This window comes from Papio anubis, chromosome 7 (genome assembly GCF_008728515.1).
Source record: "Papio anubis isolate 15944 chromosome 7, Panubis1.0, whole genome shotgun sequence".
Taxonomy (NCBI): domain Eukaryota; kingdom Metazoa; phylum Chordata; class Mammalia; order Primates; family Cercopithecidae; genus Papio; species Papio anubis.
Genome location: NC_044982.1, coordinates 30,798,759 through 30,818,669, shown reverse-complemented (window position 1 = coordinate 30,818,669; position 19,911 = coordinate 30,798,759). Strand labels below are relative to the sequence as shown.

General features: G+C 39.7%; 1 protein-coding gene across 21 annotated transcripts in view; it reads left to right on the top strand.

Annotated features, from left to right (window-relative positions):
• The window catches only part of TTLL5 (tubulin tyrosine ligase like 5), a 294,113-nt gene that overhangs the window by 185,738 nt on the left and 88,464 nt on the right, over positions 1 to 19,911 (top strand). For 18 of the 21 annotated variants that reach the window (XR_004184855.1, XR_004184859.1, XR_004184856.1 and 15 more), the window contains one exon: positions 13,564 to 13,759. The exons of the other annotated variants lie outside the window; for them this stretch is intronic. Coding sequence is in view for 15 of the 18 variants with exons in the window: in XM_031667954.1 (XP_031523814.1) it covers positions 13,564 to 13,759 (196 nt within the window). In the remaining 3 variants the exon portion in view is untranslated. The remainder of the gene's footprint in view (positions 1 to 13,563; positions 13,760 to 19,911) is intronic. 21 annotated transcript variants of the gene reach the window in all.

Here is a 19,911-nt window from a genome sequence, read left to right as displayed (position 1 = left end):
TCCGTCTCAAAAAAACAAAAAAAATTGCTAACTAAATGTGCAACTGTACCTAAACCATAAATCAAAGTTTGAGAATTAAGTTTCTGGGACTCTGTCATTGACTCATAGTTCCCAATGTTTATCAATGAATTTATTCATTCATGTTTATTTAGGTGCCTAGTATATGCTAGGCACTTAGGTACCTACGAGACATGTGAATCCTGTTTTAAGATGACATGAAGTAGGAATTCCGTGGAATAATGAATACTTGGGATGACAGGCAGGATTCATCGTGATTTAAACAGGCTAGAATAATGAATCTAATTCATGGAATTTAATTGGGAAAAACATAAAACCTTTCACGTGGGTTCAAAAATTCAAGTGTGGAGAAGACTTGAAGGGTTTAGGTTGACTTTAAATATAATAGAATTTAACAATAGAAGGATAGGTGCAGTGGCTCACACCTGTAATCCCAGCACTTTGGGAGGCTGAGGCAGGAGGATCCCTTGAGTCCAGGAGCTCAAGACCAGCCTGGGCAACAGAGTGAGACCTCATCTCTACAAGAAATAAAAAATTAGCCAAGTGTGTTAGCACACACCTGTAGTCCTAGCTACTCAGGAGGTGGAGGTAGCAGAGGGATTGCTTGAGCCTGGGAGTTAGAGGTTGCAGTGAGCCATGATTGTACCACTGCACTCAGCCTAAGTGACAGAGTGAGACCCTGTCTCAAAAAAAAAAAAAAAAAAAAAAGGTTAATGGAATAAGAACTGCCAAAACCACATATTATCTTGTGGGAAAATGTTCATAACTTATTGTCAGATGAAAAAAGAGGTTATAAAGCATATAGTATGGAATCATTCTGTTTGTGCAAGGGAAATACACACAGAGGAAGAGTATACATCAACATGCTGACAAAATGTAGCAGACATCTTTGGTTGTTGGATCACGGATGAATTTCTCTATGCCTTTTTCTTTCTCAGGTTTTAGGCATTGAGAATATAATGCTTTGATTCTTAAAAAATTGCTTTGGTTTTGTTTCATTTTGGAATGGTCAAAGCATATGTGGCCGCTGCTGGTAATTTAGCCTTGGGGGAGGGAAGGAAGATTTGGTCATCTTTCTCATTCGTCAATGCTCACATCCAGTGCCTGAACCATTGCTCCTCTCTGGTAATCAGCATCATTAGTAAACCCCCACTTCCCCACAGGAGCCACTCTGCCCAAAATTAAAGCATTCTGCAGCGGGGTTGGCGTGGAGCAGCAGGCTTCCACCATAGGAAAGTCCTCTCGGGCAGGGGCCACCGTGTAGCGGCTGTCTCTGGTGGGTGAGACTGGCAAGTGAACTTTACTCTCCTGCTCACACATCTGAGTGATTCTGGCATCTTTTTTTGGATCCAATAGTTTGGCTGCCCTCATTTATCACCCAGGTGATCCCACATAGACACAGAACTTGGTAAAGGCATTGTAAATACTGCTTTGAAGTAGTATACTACTTCTTTCTCAGAAGCAGCGCTTGTTGTTTAGTACCCTTGTTGGTTCCCCATGCCCCAAAAGCTTGGGTTCACTTTCCATGGGAAGAATGTTAATAATAGCTAGTATTTACTGAACGTTTATTATGCATGCCATGTGCTAAATGCTGCACATAGATGATCACGTTTAATTCTTACACCAATGCTATGAGAGATGGGATTAATTTTTATTCTCATTTCACAGCTGAGGAAACCAAGGCACAGAGAGGTTGAACATGTTGCTTCTAGTGGTAGAGCTAGGATCTGAACCTTGCAGGCTTGCGCTCTATCTCAGCCTTAGTCACTGTTTTGCTGCCTCCCCTTCTGAGGGTGGCCCTTTGCAGACCCGTGGTGTGGACCCAGGGTGCAAGGCCTCCTGAATTCTCACTATCTCAGTGCTTGCATTGGGTTTGATTCCTTCCCAGCACCCAAAACCTTAATCCTTTCCCAGGAGACTTTCATCCTCTCAAGTAAACAAATTATTTGGAAGTTTTTAAGTCCTTTCACCCTGTTCCCAAGCAAGGAGATCAGCTTGCACTTATAATTTCGTGTAGTTGTGGGCTTTTGACCTAGCATCAAAAGTTCACTTAGCTTTTCCAGATTGTTTCCGAGCTTTTCATTATGTCTGACACCATCCCTATTATACTTTAACTCTTCCCATAGAAGAACCATTTCCGTATAACTCCATAGGTTCAAAACAGGAAAGGCAGAAGAGAGTATACTCTTATCTCAAGGTGTAAACTCAAAGGTTAAAAAAAAATTAATTTCTTTAGTATCGTAATTTTTAGGGATCACTTAGAAATCTTGTTCTAACACATAAATTCTCTAAGAATCAAAGCACTTGTCACCATGAGTGTGAACTCTTGGCAGGTCCATCTAACTCAGTTAAATAATGTTAAGCACAGATTTCATTTGGCTAGCTATCAGTGTTCCCAGTCAGCGGTACTGACAGTTATTAACAGTTATAGTTCATTTATAATTTACCTTTTACATTAAGATTTCTTAGTAGACTATTTCAGTATGTATTAAGTTTATATCTAAATGCAATTCAACTTTTCTTTTTCATTAATGAAAGTAGTTATCATTCATTGAATGCATTTCATAAATAGATGTATTCTTTACAGAGCCGCCACTGTGCAATTTCAGTGCTAAATTTAACTATTATGACCCTTTGACTCTCTTCTAACTAAATTTGACTTTTAATGTCAATATATCATCAGGCTCACTTTCAGAGCCAACCATTCTTTCTGCCTTTCATCCATAGGACTCATTTACACCAAGGTTGCCACTGTGCTTGCATATCTCACTTCTTCAGACCTTCATGCCAGATTACTGGGTCATTCAGACTAACATGATTTTCATCACTAATATTAACATATAAGCTAGGACCCCTTGATTCTGCCTAACATCTCCTGGGCTTTAAACCCCTGTGTTAATGCCACCTATTCCGGAGTCCTGCCATTCCTGACATTTTTTCACCTCCTCATTCTTCCTGTGGGCTCACCTGACAAGTCACTGCTCTAGATCACGAGCTTTTTAAAAGCAGGAACTATGTGTTTTTCTTCTTGGTAGTCCATAAGCACCTAGGAACAGTGTCCAATAAATGTGGATTGAATTGCAATGAAGTGACATAACTACTTAGGCATGTATCTTTATATATGATTCCAGTATTGCAAAGTACATGAATAGATAAAGTTATTTTATAGCTAAAATCAGGAAATTATAAAAACAGGAATTAAGAGTTTTAATCAAAGATAAGTGAAAATGCTATAACTTTTTGTTTGCATGTTTGTCTAAAATTGAGGTATATTTATATAAACTAAAAAATACATCTATTTTAGCTGGGCTCAGTGGCTCATGCCTGTAATCTCAGCACTTTGGGAGGCCGAGATGGGCAGATCACTTGAGATCAGGAGTTCGAGACCAGCCTGACCAACACAGTAAAACCCCATCTCTACTAAAAATACAAAAATTAGCTGGGCGTGGTGGCGCACACTTGTAATCCCATCTGCTCAGGAGGCTGAGGCATGAAAACTGCTTGAACCCGGAGGCGCAGGTTGCAGTGAACCAAGACCATGCCACTGCCCTCTAGCCTGGGTGACAGAGCAAGACTCCGTCTCAAAAAAAAAGAGAGAAAAAAAATCTATTTTAACTGTTCAATTTGATGAGTTTCAGCAATTTTATATATCTTTGTAACCACCATGCAACACAACATACAGAACATTTCCATCACGCTTCAAAATTCCCTTGTGTCTTTTTCCAGTCCGTACTGCCCCTCCCCGCTAGTAGTCACTCTTCTGACTCCTCTCACTGTAGATTTGTTGTGCCTATTCTTGAATGGAATCATACAATATTTGTTCTTTTGTGTTTGGCTTCTTTCATTTAATGCAGTGTTTTTGAGATTCATCTGTTTTGTTGCTTATATTAGCAGTTCATTCATTTTTATTGAGCAATATTTCATTGTCTGAATATACTACAATTTATTTCTCTAATGATAGGCATTAGGATTGGTTCCAGTTTTTGACTACTATACAAATTATAGTAGTCAAAAATTATATATACAAATTCCATGAAAATTCTTATGCAATTTTTTTTAGCCACATTTTTATTTCTTTTGGGTCAATACCTAGAAGTAGAATTGTCCTGTTGTGTAAATATATGTTTAACTTCATAAGAAACTGACACGTAGTTTTCTGAAACGATGGTATCATTTACACCCCCATCAGCAATGTATGAAAGTTCTAGTTGCTCTTCATGCTCACCAACATCTGATACTGTTGTCCAGTTGATTTTAGTCATGTTAGTAGATGTAAGATGTTAGTTGCATTTCCCGGATGAGTACTGATGTTGAGAACTTTTCATTTGCTTGTTAGCCATTCACATATTTTCTTTTGTAAATTGTCTGTTCCAATCTTTTACATGTTCTTAAATCTCATTATTTTTATTATTTAAATCAACAGTTACCAATGGTGCATTTTTATATTTATCACTAGAAATCCTTTGTCACATATACATACCTATATTGCAGATATTTTTCCTCAAAGGCACGTCTTGCTTATTCATTTTCTTTTTCTTAGTGATGTCTTTTGATGAGCAGAAATGTCTTGATTATGGTAGTTTCATAGTAGTCTTGAAATCAGGTGATGTAAGTCTTCTTTTTCAAGATTGTTTTGATTAATGTAGATTCTTTGGTTTTTCTCCAATGTTAAAATCAACCTTTCCTGCCACCAGAGGTATGCTAGAAGGGAAAAAAAAGAAAAAAAATCAACGTGTCAGTTTCTTCAACAACAAAAGCAAAGCCTGCCGGAATTTTTATTGTGATCGCATTTAATCTACAGATTAATTAGAGGGTAGTTTCCAGTTCTGGTAGTGGCTATGTCTTTATCTGATCAACCTACTTGATAAAATATAAAAAACAACTATTTAAAGGCACTGGAGGGTGAGCAAAAGCTGATTGATACTGGAGAGGAATCAACATTTGAAAGAAGGGAATTGCCAGGGGTGAGTTTTCTGGGTTTTTGTTTGTTTTCTGTTGTTGCCTTTTCACTTAAGGGCAAGTCATAGTTTGCATCACATGGAGCAGATAAAACTTGCCCCAGAATCTGCAGGCTAACTGACTTGATGAACCGGAGGATGGAGTTCAGGACAACCACATCTGCTGTACAGGGAGAGGGGAACTCTAGAAATGAGACATCTCCAGAAAAGGGGAGCCTAAATTCTAGGTAGAAAATTTTCCCAAATATCTGACTGACCCCTGACTAATGCATATGCAAGACATACTTCAAAGCATGCAGGTAACACAAAAAGAACTGATCTGAGCTGCAGCCCATTGAGGAGAAGAAAGAATTGCAATTTGAGTTTCTCCAGGTTAACCATCTGCTTAAAACACATACACACACATTCTTTAGTGCGACGTAATACAATCCAGTCTCTACAGCATATCATTCACAATATCCAGGATACAATATGAAATTATTCAACGTAGGAAGAAATAGGAATGTATGACCTATCATCAGAATAAAAGATAATCAGTGAAGGCCAATCCTTAGAAGGCCCAGATGATAGAATTAACAGACAAGGATTTTAAAGTGACTGTTACAACTGTGCAAAAGGATGTAAAGGAAAATATGCTCTAATGAATGAAAAATACAAAATGCTGACCAAGCGCGGTGGCTCACGCCTGTAATCCCAGCACTTTGAGAGGCCAAGGCAGGCTGATCACCTGAGGTCAGGAGTTCAAGACCAGCCTAGCCAACATGGCGAAACCCCATCTCTACTAAAAATACAAAAATTAGCCAAGTGTGCTGGCACATGCCTGTAATCCCAGCTACTCGGGAGGCTGAGGCAGGAGAATTGCTTGAACCCAGGAGGCAGAGGTTGCAGTAAGCCGAGATCATGCCACTGCACTCCAGCCTCTGGAGTATAAGAGTGAGAATCTGTCTCAAAAACAATAATAATAATAATCAAGACAAGATTTCCAAATGGAAATTGTGAAACTGAGAAAAACAATATCTGAAATACAGAATAGACATTCTAACAATTTTGAGTCTTCCAGTGAGTCAACATGATATATCTTTGTACTTACGTAGGGTTTTGTTTAATATTTTTCATTAATGTTTTATCAATTCAGTGTAGTGACCTTATGTATTTTCTGTTAGATTTGTTTTTAGGTATTTGATGTATTCTCATGATATTATAAGTTGTATTGATTTTTTTTTTTTTTTGAGACAGAGTCTCTGTCTGTTGCCCAGGCTGGAGTGCAGTGGCATGATCTCGGCTCAATGCAACCTCTGCCTCCCAGGTTCAAGTGATTCTCCTGCCTCAGCCTCCCGAGTAGCTGGGACTACAGGCGCCCGCCACCACTCCTGGCTAATTTTTGTATTTTTAGTAGAGATGTGGTTTCACCATATTGGCCAGGCTGGTGTCAAACTGTGACCTTGTGATCTGCCCACCTCAGCCTCCCAAAGTGCTGGGATTACAGGCGTGGGCCACTGTGCCCAGCCAAGTTGTATTGCTTTTTAAAATTTCATTTTCCAGTTGTGTATTTCTAGTATATAAAAATATGATTGTATTTTGTTTATGGACCATGATGACTGCAACTTTGCTACATTTATTTATTAGTTCTAGCAGTATTTCTGTAAAGTTTATAAGGTTTTCTATGTAATCAATCATCTGTCAATGAATAATATCATTTTTTCCTTGCCTTAAACTGGCTAGGTCATCCATTACTGGTGGTGAATAGAAATGTTTTCTAGTTTACTAAGAGCGTCTGTCAGGAATGGGTGTTGAATTTTGTCAAATGCATTTCTTGTGTTAACAGTATTAATATATGACTTTTCTTCATTCTCTTAATGTGGTGAATTATATGATTGACTTTTTTTCTAATGTTACCCTTGCATTCCTATGGTAAATGCCACTTGGCCATGATATATTATCCTAGTGTGTTTGATTGGTTGGTTGATTAGATAGATAGATAGATAGATAGATAGATAGATAGATAGATAGATTTTATTAGCTGATATTGTGTTAAAGGTTTTTACGTATCTGTGTTCATCAGGCATATTGGTCTGAAAAGACCAAAAGAAAGTAATATTTTTTTGTACTATCTTTGTCAGATTTCTGTATTAGAGATATGCTAACCTCATAAAATGATTTGGGAATTTTTTTTTTTTCTCTGCTCTTTTTTGAAAGAGTTTGTGAAAGGATGGAATTATTTATTCTTGTTTGATAGAATTGTTTTTTGGGGGGATGGGGGGAGTCTCACTCTGTCGCCCAGGCTGGAGAGCAGTGGCACAATCTCTGCTCATTGCAACCTCCGCCTCCCAAGTTCAAACAATTCTCCTGCCTCAGCCTCCTGAGTAGCTGGGATTACAGGCACCAGCCACCACTCCCAGCTATTTTGGCATTTTTAGTAGAGATGGGGTTTCACCATGTTGGCCAGGCTGGTCTCGAACTCCTGAACTTAAGCAATTGGTGCACCTCGGCCTCCCAAAGTGCTAGGATTGCAGGAGTGAGCCACCATGCCTGGCATAGAATTCATTTTGAAATCATCTGGGCTTAGAATTTTCCTTCTTTGTAAGAAAATCTTAAGGTTTTTAAAAAGGTTTGATTACAAATTAAATTTTTAAAACATGTATTGTAGCAGGTCTGTGATTCTCAAAGTGCTGTGAGTGGACTTGGGGGCCATGGAGAGGTTGGGAGGAGTGGGGATCCTCAAGACCCTTTAAGGAACCCAATAGAGTCAAACATTTTCATAGTGATACTAAAACATTTCTACTTTTTTCACTGTGGTGACATTTGCACCAATGGTACAAAAACGATGGTGGGTTTTGTAAAAACTGCTCATGCCTTAGTTAGCACAGATCCAGGCAGTGGCACCAAACTGTAGTAGTAGTCACTGTATTCTTGACCACCATAGCATTTTCACTTAAAAGAAATGCCAGTGCTACTTAAGAGTGTCCTTGATAAGCAGTAATAATTATTTTCTTAAACTCAACCCTGGAGTGTATATCTTATTAATATTCTGTCTTATAAAATGAGATGTACACATAAAGCAGTCCGGCTGCGTAGTATGTGATAGTTGTCTCAAGGAAAGGCATTGTGATGCTGGACTTGAAAGAGCATCTGATAAAAGAAACTAGGGTTATTTGGATTTGGATAGTTGGCAGTCGTTTCGTTTCCTCAAAAGTAAGCAGTGAGCCTATCACTTCAAAGAATACAACTGATAGTATTTATTGTCAATGATAAAATTACAGCTTTTCAGGAAAAGTTTCACTTTTGGAAAACTTGCATCCACCACTGTGAGTTTGACATCTTCCTAATACTAGAAGATTTAAATATCTGTACATTTCCCAAAGTGCCACTGACTTGAATAGTCTTTCTTGTAAAGAAATAATTTCTCCCCAGAAAGCACCTCCTTCATGGCCTTATAGTTTTATCTCATCAGAAGCACCATTGGCATTTTAAGCAGCACACATTTTCTTAATACAAGACTATTCCTTTCATTTCTGGATATTTTAACACCCCGACCTCCACCTATTAAATGTCAGTGAGACCTCCACCCCCATCACTGTGACAATTGAAAACACACTCACAGTTGCAAGCACCGTCAAAAAGAGCAGGGACATCCTTGTACGTAGTAGCTTGTGTTTGGCTGGACCTGGGTGGAGGAGGCTAGGAAAATGGACCGTGGAATCACCGTCTGTACAAGTATCACAGTCCTCTGCATATCTTTGTGGATAGTGCAACTTCCTATTGAGATTTGGCTTTACATTTTTCAGATTCCCTCCAAGTTCCCTAAAATCAGTATCCATTTAATGGAACAGAAATTAAACCAGAGGAAAAGTATAGCTCTTCAATGTTTATTGGCTGGAGGTTGCAGGTATGCTGCAGGAAGGGCAGTTGTAGAGAAAAACGTTTCATCCTGCAGTGCCACAGCACAATATAGAAAGTAAGATAAAGTTCTAAATGGATAGACTGATAAGAGAATGTAGTGTTTAGAAAAACCTGCAATATTGTTGCCTATTCACTACATATGTAAAGGGGAAATGCAGCATAATTCACTTTGAATCAGATGTTAAGCACAGAGCCTTCCCACAGCTAATTCTCTTGGCTCTGTTGTAGAAGTAAAGTAAATCAGTTAGAAGATATTTACAGGGCCTGTGTACAATATTATGTTTTAGCATTGAGCAAGGAAAAACACTAAATTTTTTTTTTTTTTTTGAGACGGAGTCTGGCTCTGTCGCCCAGGCTGGAGTGCAGTGGCCGGATCTCAGCTCACTGCAAGCTCCGCCTCCCGGGTTTACGCCATTCTCCTGCCTCAGCCTCCCGAGTAGCTGGGACTACAGGCGCCACCACCACGCCCGGCTAGTTTTATGTATTTTTTAGTAGAGACGGGGTTTCACCGTGTTAGCCAGGCTGGTCTCGATCTCCTGACCTCGTGATCCGCCCGTCTCGGCCTCCCAAAGTGCTGGGATTACAGGCTTGAGCCACTGCGCCCGGCCACTAAATTTTGGAAAGAATGATTGAACCTCAAAATTTTTGATAGGAGTAGAAAACATTATTAGAAAAATATAATTCGTTAGGGTTCAAGAATGGGATGGAATTTTGGATTGAAATGGAAAGTATGAGATGCCTAGAAAGGAATATTTAGATAGATAAACTCGGGCACTAGAAATCAAGGAAAGGCCAAGTTATAGTACACCTGGCCTCCGCTGTGTCAATCATTATAGCACTTGCATACTGCAAACCCCAAGGCTTGTGCTTTAAGTGTGAGATACCATGGGCTGAGTAACATCCACTGTAACTCAAAGCAAGCAAGTTTCTCGTGGCACTTATTACATTACACAGCTGAGCATTTCTGCCCCCACTCAGTGTTACACTGTAAAAATTCCTGCCTCTTTGCTAAAAGCTTCTACTTGCTTGAGAAACTTCCTTTTGTGATGTGTAGACTGGGCTTATGTTACTGATGAGATTAAAAACAGATTTCATTGTAAAAGTTTATGATGTTCCAGTCCATTCAATTTTTGTATAGTTGGAGGAACACATCCCTTCTTATCCATAATTCCTTATTTGGTCTTCTCTTGCCCACTGTCCTACCCCTTTATACATCCACATACCCACACCTCATATTCATACACCTGCAAACCTGTCCATGATCATCCCCACAATAAAGGGGCCTGGTTACAGACTTTGATTTCTGATACACAAGAAGGCATTAAAGTGAATGTCTCTTGGGGATATTTGTTGTTAAAACAGCTTTTAGCAAATGAACCGATCTAGCCAGTGAGATGAATTCTGATGTAAGCTTCATAGTTATATAAATCCTGTAAAATTTATCACCGAATCTAGATTGCTTTCTGTAGCTAGAAACTTCTGTAACCAGCAAAGCAGGAACGAAAGCAGAATCACTGTTGATGGGCTTTCTGAACTTTAGTCCAGTTGTTGTAACTAATAGTTTCATTCTGGATTCAAAGCAGCACCTACCCTAATTGGTGTGGAAATCTCAAGGTTAGCTAGCTAAAGCAGTTTCTGCTTTTTCACCTGTTTCTTTCCTTTGTATTCATTTGTTCACCGGATCAGCCCACTCCTGCCTTGAACCTAGATACGTGGCAGCTCCCCCTTCCGTTCACAGCTCACTGTTCCTTTAGCTGAGCCAGTAGCTAGCTGTTCAGTAGTTTTGGGTGTTTTATCTTCAGTAAGCTTTTCTCTTCCCTCACTAATGAGAAAAGAGATAATAGGTTCCTCAGGCTCCTCCTTTCCTAACCATGTCATCCTGTTTTACTGTCACTCAGCACCCTGCTTTGTGAATAATGTTAACATTTCATTAATGTATTGAAGTATTTATTTATATTTGATCAGTGCTCACCACATTCCTCCATACCTCTAGAAGTCTCTTGGGAAAGATCATGCCCTTTTAACTGTCTGATAACATGCACACAGAGGCACTTCAAGAAGGATCACTGAAGATCAAATGTCACACTCAGAAAACGTAATAGATAAGCTCTGAGCTTTTTGGCGTGTTCCCCAAGAAGATTAGTAGATGGTATACAGTTGAGCAACTGAACTGTGGGAGCCAAACTGTGGGAGGAGATGAGTAAGGGATGTGACATATCAGAGGTGAGACTATGGGATAGAAAGCCTTTCATCCACGGGCTTCAGAATACCGTTCACAGACTTACCCTTAACGAGAGATTTGGAAATCTCTCTAAGAGAGTTGGGAAACCAAAGCAGAGGCCTGAAAAGACCAGGTTGTGAGGGAGGACACAGGCAACAGAGGAGCATGGACTTCTGAGCTTGGCAAACATTTCACTTTGCTCCCTCCCGCAGTGCTCTGTTGAGTCATCAGGACCCAGGCTATAAATAACCCCACGTGGCTTTTAGGCCAGGACTCAGGAAGGTCTGTGTAGCCTCACCCCAGGGTTGCTACACCTCTGTCATTGAAATGACTTTAATGACAAAGGAAAGAATAACACTGATTTAAATCACTATGAATACTTCTTTCAATTTAGGCAGCCTTTCTTTTTTCTAAGCCCCCTTAACCAGGGTTTGGAGCAAGGTTGTTCATTATGAAAGTCTTATGTTCTTCTATGTACAATTTTCTTGTCACTGTACCTAAAAAGGAAAAGAAATACAGTGTAATTAAAGACAGTCCCAAGAAGAATAACCAAAAGTGTTAAGGAGATGGAAGGACTGACAGATAAGACTGTCCTCAAAAGAAATGAGACCTTTAGAAAATCATACTAAAATATATTTAGCATAAAATTTACCATTTTAACCATTTTTAAGTGTACAATTCAGTGGCATTTAGTACATTTATACTGTTTTGCAACTATTAGCCACCATCTGTCTCCAGAACTTTGTCATCATCCCAGACTGAAGCTCTGTACTCACTGAAAAATGACTTCCTATTCCCTAATTCCATAGCCCTCGATAATCACCATTCTACTTTCTGTCTCTAAAAGGTACCTATTCTAGGTACCTCACATAAGTGGCATCATATAATATTTGTTCTTTTGTGACTGACTCATTTCACTTAGCATAATATCTTCAAGGTTCTGTACATGTGCTGCAGCATATGGCAGAATTTCCTTACTCTTTAAACCTGAGTAATATTGTATGTAGATTCATCTGTTGATGGACATTTGGGTTGTTTTCACCTTTTGGCTATTTTGCACAATGCTGCCATGAACATTGGTGTACGGTTATTAGTTTTGATTTCAATTCTTTTCTGTATATATCTACAAGAAAAATTGCTGGATCATCTGGTTATTTTGGGTTTCACTCTTTGAGGAACCCCTAAAGTGTTTTCCACAGTAGCTGTACCATTTTACTTTCCCACGAGCATTGCACAAGGGTTTCAGCTTTTCCACATCCTCAGCAGCCCTTGTTGTCTTCAGGTGTTTTGTTTTAATAATAGCCAGCCAAGTAGGAATGAAGTAGTATGAATGGGGTCTTTTCTACTGGGAAAAATGATCTGAGAGGGGAAATGTAGGAGGCTATAGTTGTAAAGACTTCTGCTAGGAACTACACAGACATGGTCACCAGAATCTAGAATTTGGGGCTGGGTGCAGTGGCTCACACCTGCAATCCAAGCACTTTGGGAGGCTGAGGTGGGCAGATCGCTTGAGCCCAGGAGTTCGAGACTAGTCAGGGCAATGTAGTGAAACCCCCCATCTCTACAAAAAAATACAAAAATTAGCCAGGCATGGTGGCATGCACCTAGAATCCCAGCTTCTCAGGAGGCTGAGGTGGGAGGATCACCTGAGCATGGGGAGGTTGAGGCTGCAGTGAGCTGTGATTTCACCACTGCACTCCATACTGGCCTACAGATTGAGACCCTGTCTCTAAATAAATAAATAATTTGGGCAAGGAAGATAGTCAAAGTATTTAACAAATACTATAATATAGCATAGGTACTGATTATTGTGGCCTTTGCCTTCCTCAGGTGTACAGATTGTCAGCCTCAGTGGGGACCATATGAGGTAAATTTGGAATAATGAAAAAAAGTGTCTTCCCACACCATTTATGTTACCCAGTGATAGGGACATAAGCTCAAATATAAACAGCTTCTAAAAAATATTTAGATATTTAACTGATGCGTGATTGAGAAAAAGCAAGAATTCTGTGCGATGAACCCTTTTCCTTTTGAAGTTGATGTTAGAGAATATGATCGTGCATATGTTAGAGAAGATGATCGTGCATCTGTTCCTGCCTTACGTTAGCCCCCCATCCTGCATTGGAAGCTCTCTGGACTCTTCTCGTAGGTCTTCTGGCAATCACAGGGGAATGAAATTGCTATTGCAGTTGTTTTACATCCAGCAAATATTTATTGTACATTGACCATGTGCCAGGCCTTATGATACGTGCTAGGAAAAGAACAGAGTGCAAAACAAGGACCCTGTCCTTGTCATCATGGAGCTACGGTTTAGTGGGGGAGTCAGATAATATCACACAAGTAGATTTGTAATTCCAAACTGTGCTTGGTTCCATGCAGGAAAAATACCCGAGACATTTCTCTCCTTTCCTCTAGATTGTTCATACAACCACTCACTCTAAGAAACCTGCTTGCTTTTCTCTTCAGGAGCCTCCAGACAGGTGGGTTTGCCTGGGAAGGAGAGGTAGAAAACAACGTGTACAGCAAGGCTACAGGGGTGGTCCCCCAGCACAAGTATCACCCCACAGCAGGCAGCTATCAGCTCCATTTTGCCCTGCAGCAACTTGAACAACAAAAACTTCAGTCCCGGCAGCTCCTGGACCAGAGTCGAGCCCGGCACCAGGTAATTCAAGATAAGTCTTTTCCATGTGTTACTATCTTCCTGCTGTTGGTTAAAAAAAAAAAAAAAAAAAAAGTGAATGAATGAGAAATGTAGAATTAGTTTTCCAACCCCGTGCCACCCTGGCTTGGACAGCTCATGGGGAGTCTACTCTTGGGGAAAAAATGTTCTGGAGCCATAACACTGGCTTTGCCTGAAAGTGATGCTTAACCAGTGTTTGACATGTGTGGTTTTTTTTTTTTTTTTTTTCCATTTGAATGCTCCTATACAAAAACCTCTATTGTGGTGTTTACCCTTTCTGTTGTATGATCTTAGTTGAGTAACCTCCCATGGGGTCTGATTCTAAGATACCTGAAAGCTAGCATTTTAAGCATCTTTATTTCTAAGTGTTCTACTTTCTTGCCTTGATATACTTGGCATACATGTGTGATATTACTCATTATCTAACAAGATTTTCAAGGAATAAATAAGCTGTAAGTTCTTCTGGAAAATGGAAATGGACATATGTTAGCATGCAGGTCATCTGTAAATGATGGCTGTTCATTCAACAAATGTTTACTGTGTATCTATTGTGTACTAGGCACTGTTTAAACAGTGGGGCTATAAGGTGACTGTACACACAAAAATCCTCGCTGTTGTGGAACTTATGTGTAGGGAGATGTTGATTTGCTACTCATTGTCTATCAAATGCCAGAAACTCCTGAATGAAGGAGCTATATAAGTATATAGCACTAATATATTAGTATGGCCCCAATTGTAGAGAAAGGATGATCTCACCAAAACTTCAGGATTTAAATTTTTCTTGGTGACTCAGGATCATCATTAGAATAGTTACTATGGGCCGGGTGCGGTGGCTCACACCTGTAATCCCAGCACTTTGGGAGGCCGAGACGGGCGGATCACAAGGTCAGGAGATCGAGACCATCCTGGCTAACAAGGTGAAACCCCGTCTCTACTAAAAATACAAAAATTAGCCGGGCGCAGTGGAGGGAGCTTGTAGTCCCAGCTACACGGGAGGCTGAGGCAGGAGAATGGCGTGAACCCGGGAGGCAGAGCTTGCAGTGAGTGGAGATTGCGCCACTGCACTCCAGCCTGGGCAACAGAGCGAGACTCCGTCTCAAAAAAAAAAAAAAAAAGAATAGTTACTATGTTCTACAGTGGAGTTATTGGAATGAATTAGTACTGATTCTATAAGCTTTTCTGACATTTGGTTATGTGAAGAAATAACTTTTTATCAGTTTGATCTCCTGATCATTTTTTTCTTATAAAAATGTAGTACATAGTGTGCATGAGTTTGTGCAAAATTATTATTTACTCAAAGACTAAAGCAGCATTTCCCAAAGGTTTTTTCCTCCAAGTAAAACAATTATTATTATATTCTGTCTTATCTTTTCGACTACCACCCATAATAAAATGTCATTTTATTATTTCAACATAGTTCATCACTTGATCATCTTTACCTGAGGTAGAGTACTCTGTACATTATGTTAATTCATCATAATTGAGAAATTGTAAGTGCCGGCGTTTGCAAAGTAGTTCTTTAGACCATTTTTACTGGAGAAAAATAAGATTTCTTAATCTGGAAAGCGTAAGAGTATAGCATCTCATTGTAATCACCACATCACTTCCTGTCATGTAAAATTTTCTTCATTTGGAAAATCTTGGGGATAGCAGAAGCATTTAAGCCAGTTTACATTTTCACAATTCCAGATACAAATGTGTGTCTTCGTTGTTGTTATTGTTGTTGTTTTTTAATCTGCGTTCTTAAATTTCTGAAAGCTTTTTAAGCTTTAAACTCCCTGTCATTCAGAGTACTTGAGAATGCCAACTTAATCAGATACTGGATAGTGGAAGTATCACTGTATAGGCTGAGGATCAAAAAACTACTTATCAGGTCCTTGGCTCATTACCTGGGCGACAAAATAATTTGTGCACCAATCCCCTGCAACACACCATTTACCTTTATAACAAACCTGACCATGTGTCCCTGAGCCTAAAAGTTAGAAAAAAAAATCTCTGGTTCTAATGAATCTGGACAGTTGGTACCCTTTAAACCATGCTTCAGAACCTTGAAATGGAGGATGACTGGGGAAGGAGAGGCAGTTTTGTTGATTTTCACTTTTAGAAACTGCTTCATTTTTAAGTCCCTCTCATACTTTTGATTAGCTTCCAGCAACTCACATTCCTTTGAAAATTCAGAGTACTGTACTACTGTTCTTGTGTGGAATTTCTTTTCACTGAGGATTATACTGGTTTAGTTTCACTGAATTATGAAGTATATGGAAATTATGTTTTTCAGAATCTGTCAGGATATCTGTTTTAGGGAGGAGGCAGAACTCCCAAGAAGGGAGTTCTCTCGTTCTCCTGGAGAGCAAACAGAAAATCATTCATCATAATTGTATATATGTGTATAACATTATTTTATTTCTTCTCCCCCACACCCCAAACCTGTTTTTCTAAACCACAGCTGATTTAGGGAAAAATGAGTAAGGGTGAAGTTTCTGGGACTATAGGAGAGAGCTAAAGTAACTAAATTCCATTAGCTTCAAGAGTTTATAACTAATAAAATAACAAATAAGATATTAAATATTCTAACAGGAAGAATATGTAGAAACTTAGAGCACTTTATTTCAGAGGGTACTTAGAATCATTCCACAGTGGAAGCAAAACCCTACTAGATTTTATGCCTTTGTAGCTTAGCTATGCTGGATCTGACCGTTATAATTGTCACTGAATTGTTGATTGAAGCATGGTTTACATTCTCAGTATTCTGTATTTCTGTCCTTGGGTTACCCTTTAGATAGCAATGGTACTTTTCTAATGAACTTCTTGCACTTTGGATTCCTTTTTCTAAAGCGTAGGGAGCCTTTGGTATAACTAACAGTGTGATTAACTGCCTGTTTGAAAGCAGTGGATAGAATTGAAATCTGATTTACCTAACATTCATCCATAAAAGAGGCCTGTTTATGGAACAGGATGTTAAAGGAGGCCTTGTATTTATATTATATCATATTATATTATGTTTATGAACAGCACCTTTAACATAGTAATCTCCTATTAATGTCTGGGAAAAGTTCATGCAGCCTTTCTCTCATTGTATACATAGGAAGTTCTCCATTCTTTTCGCCCTCCAATCAGAACACTTAGATATCCAGCTTATTGAAGGTGTTAATTTCTGCTTAAACTCTGATTCAAGATGTGAGTTTGGAAATGGACATCTCTCAGTATTCATGGGGAATGAGCTTTGATCTTCATCTCAGTATAGCACTGCACTCATAAATCTAGCAGTTGTCATACACTTAATCCACCCCTGCAAAAGACTGATCCTGTGACATGGGAGTGAGAGAGGAAAGTCACCCAGAGCCAATGCCAGAAGTTTTTGGGAACAGAGATATAAGAAAATTGGTGTGATCCAGTCCATATGATAGAAGGCATAATAAACAGAATAAGACAAAATTGAGCTTTTACACCCTGATGGTAAAACCAGCAGTTTGAAAAACATTGTTTTAAGTCAGAGCAGAGGTCAGCAAACTTTTTCTGTAAATAGCCAGATAGTAAATATTTTAGGCGTTGCAGGCTATAGCATCTCTGTTGCAACTACTCAGCTCTGCCATGGTAGAGTGAAAACAGCCATAAACAATATGTAAATGAATGAGTGTGGCTGTCTTTCAACAAAACTTTATGTACAAAAACAGGCAACAGCCTGTAGGTCCTAGTGTGCAGACCCCTAGACTAGAGTAACAGACCATTTGAAGCGCTTGTTAAAACAATTGTTCCTCCATCCCATTTCTGATTCATTAGGTTTGGAATAATCTAATGAATAGGCAGAGTTCTCCCTTTTTGTTTTAATAATAATGGCCACCACTTAAGCACTTGCTGTGTTCCAAGCACTATTCCAGGTTCTCTGTACACGTTAACTCATTTAAAAATGAATTTCAGCGCCAGGCGTGACGGCTCATGCCTGTAATCCCAGCACTTTGGGAGGCCGAGGCGGGTGGATCATGAGGTCAGGAGTTCGAGACCAGCCTGACCAATATAGTGAAACCCCGTCTCTACTAAAAATACAAAAATTAGCCGGGCATGGTAGCACATGCCTATAATCCCAGCTACTCAGGAGGCTGAGGCAGGAGAATCACTTGAACCCGGGAGGCGGAGGTTGCAGTGAGCCAAGATCGCGCCACTGCACTGCAGCCTGGATGACAGATTGAGACTCTGTCTCAAAAAAAAAAAAAAAAAAGAATTTCAGGATAGTTGCGGGAAGTACAGAATCTCAAGAGTTAGGAAAGGTCAAACAAATCTGTTACAGATTGATACAGCCCAATACATGTCTTCTGTCTAATTCCGTCTTCCTTCTCCTGCTGGCTTCCTGCCCCTGAAGGAGAAGGCAAAAAAAACTTTTCTTTCAGCTGAGTCGGGGACTTTCTTGGGCAACAGTGACTACTGGTGACATCAGCATGAGTAGCTCTCCATGCTGGGGTCTGTGAGGAGGGCTGCACTGGCTGTGAGGCCCGACTGACCTGATTCTAATTGCAGACATTGAGCTGATGTTATTCTTGGCGCAGGACAGAGCGATTACTCAGTAGTTTCTGTTAAAGTGATCCTTTGTTAAACTTCTGCTCCCAACCCACTCCCTGCTTCCTTCCCTCCCACTCTCTTCTCTGCCTCATCCACAGTGCAAAGGAGCCCCAAAAGCAGAAAAATTAAGGACATTTTGACGGCCAACACAGAATTGCCGAAGTTTCCTTTAACAATAAGGGGAGAAAGGAGAGATTTTAAATACATCTTAATTCTTCACTGGTTCCGGTCTTTTTCCAAACCCCTTCAATTTTTAGTAGACTTAATTTTCAACATTAGTAAATAACTCAAGGTAGGAGAAAACTGTGCATCCTAAGTTTCTCTCATCCTTCTGCCCCATCTGTTCTTTACTTCTCGCTTCCCACCATGCCCAAGTTTACCAAACTAATCTGGATTCAATAATCCTAGCAGAAACTAATGTTCCTATAACAGGCAGGACTGGGAGCAGCTCAGTGTTCACATCAAGAGGTCTTTCAGTTTGCTGGTAACATCTTGAGTGCAGTGTGTAACAAGCTTTTTGCTAATGCTATGTGTGTATATGTGCAATCCCACAGGTGTGGAAAGGATTCCCATGTAAACCGAACCGTGTCTTGTTATTTCGCTCTTAAAAGTTCATTGCATCTGTCTAAAAAAATTCTGCCTCCTCCTGCAGGAATGAATCCTGTTTCGCCAAGCCTTCAGCTGCTGTGTGTTTGTGTTGTGGAGGAGGGGAAAGAAAGAGAAATTCAGCAGGCACTCTGTCTTTTTCCAAGCAGCCGGCAATAACATGCTAGCTCCTCAGTGTGGCACAAAGAGCAGGCGACCAGTCTAGCCATGCAGGAGGTGTCTTGATACATCTTTATAATAGTGTATCAGAGAGGAAGATTGGACTGGGGGCATGAGAGGGGAGGAGTGTGTGTGTGTGTGTGTGTGTGTGTGTGTGTGTAAGTTCCAGAGCATATTGACTCTAGAACTTAATGTCATAACCTATTGCTTCTTTGTTTTTTTGTTTGTTTGGTTGGTTCTTTTGTTCTATTTTATTTTTCCACTTGACTTTTAGCAGGAACTCATACTTAGTGTCTAGCTTTTAGTTATTATTGATTTTCCTAGGACCACTTGATTTAGTAGGTTTTGCCAGGCCAAACTCTTTCATTCTTATTTAATGAAAATACATAGAAAATGCATGAAATAATACTGCATTCAGTTGTTTTGGAAATAGGCCACTCTTGACAGGCTTTGGAGTCAGATAACCCACAGCTTAAGTCTTGGCCCTGTCTAGTCCATGACTCAGGTTATTCAAACTTTTAGAAACTCATTTTCCTTATCTCTAATTTGGAGATGATGATATATACCTTTGTGTTATCACGATTGTAGTTCTCAGGATGTGATATTGATATTCCCATATGTCAAGCACCAAAGTGGCCATTTTTTTTTGTATTATCTCAGTGGATCTTTACAAAAGCTGCCCTCTTATTAGCCTCATTTCACAGATGAAAAAGCATAGTATCATTTATGTAACTTTCTCAATGTCACATAAGTAATAACTGGTAGAACTGGGATTTGAACCCAGGTCTGTCAGCCCGCAGCATCCAAGCTCCTGG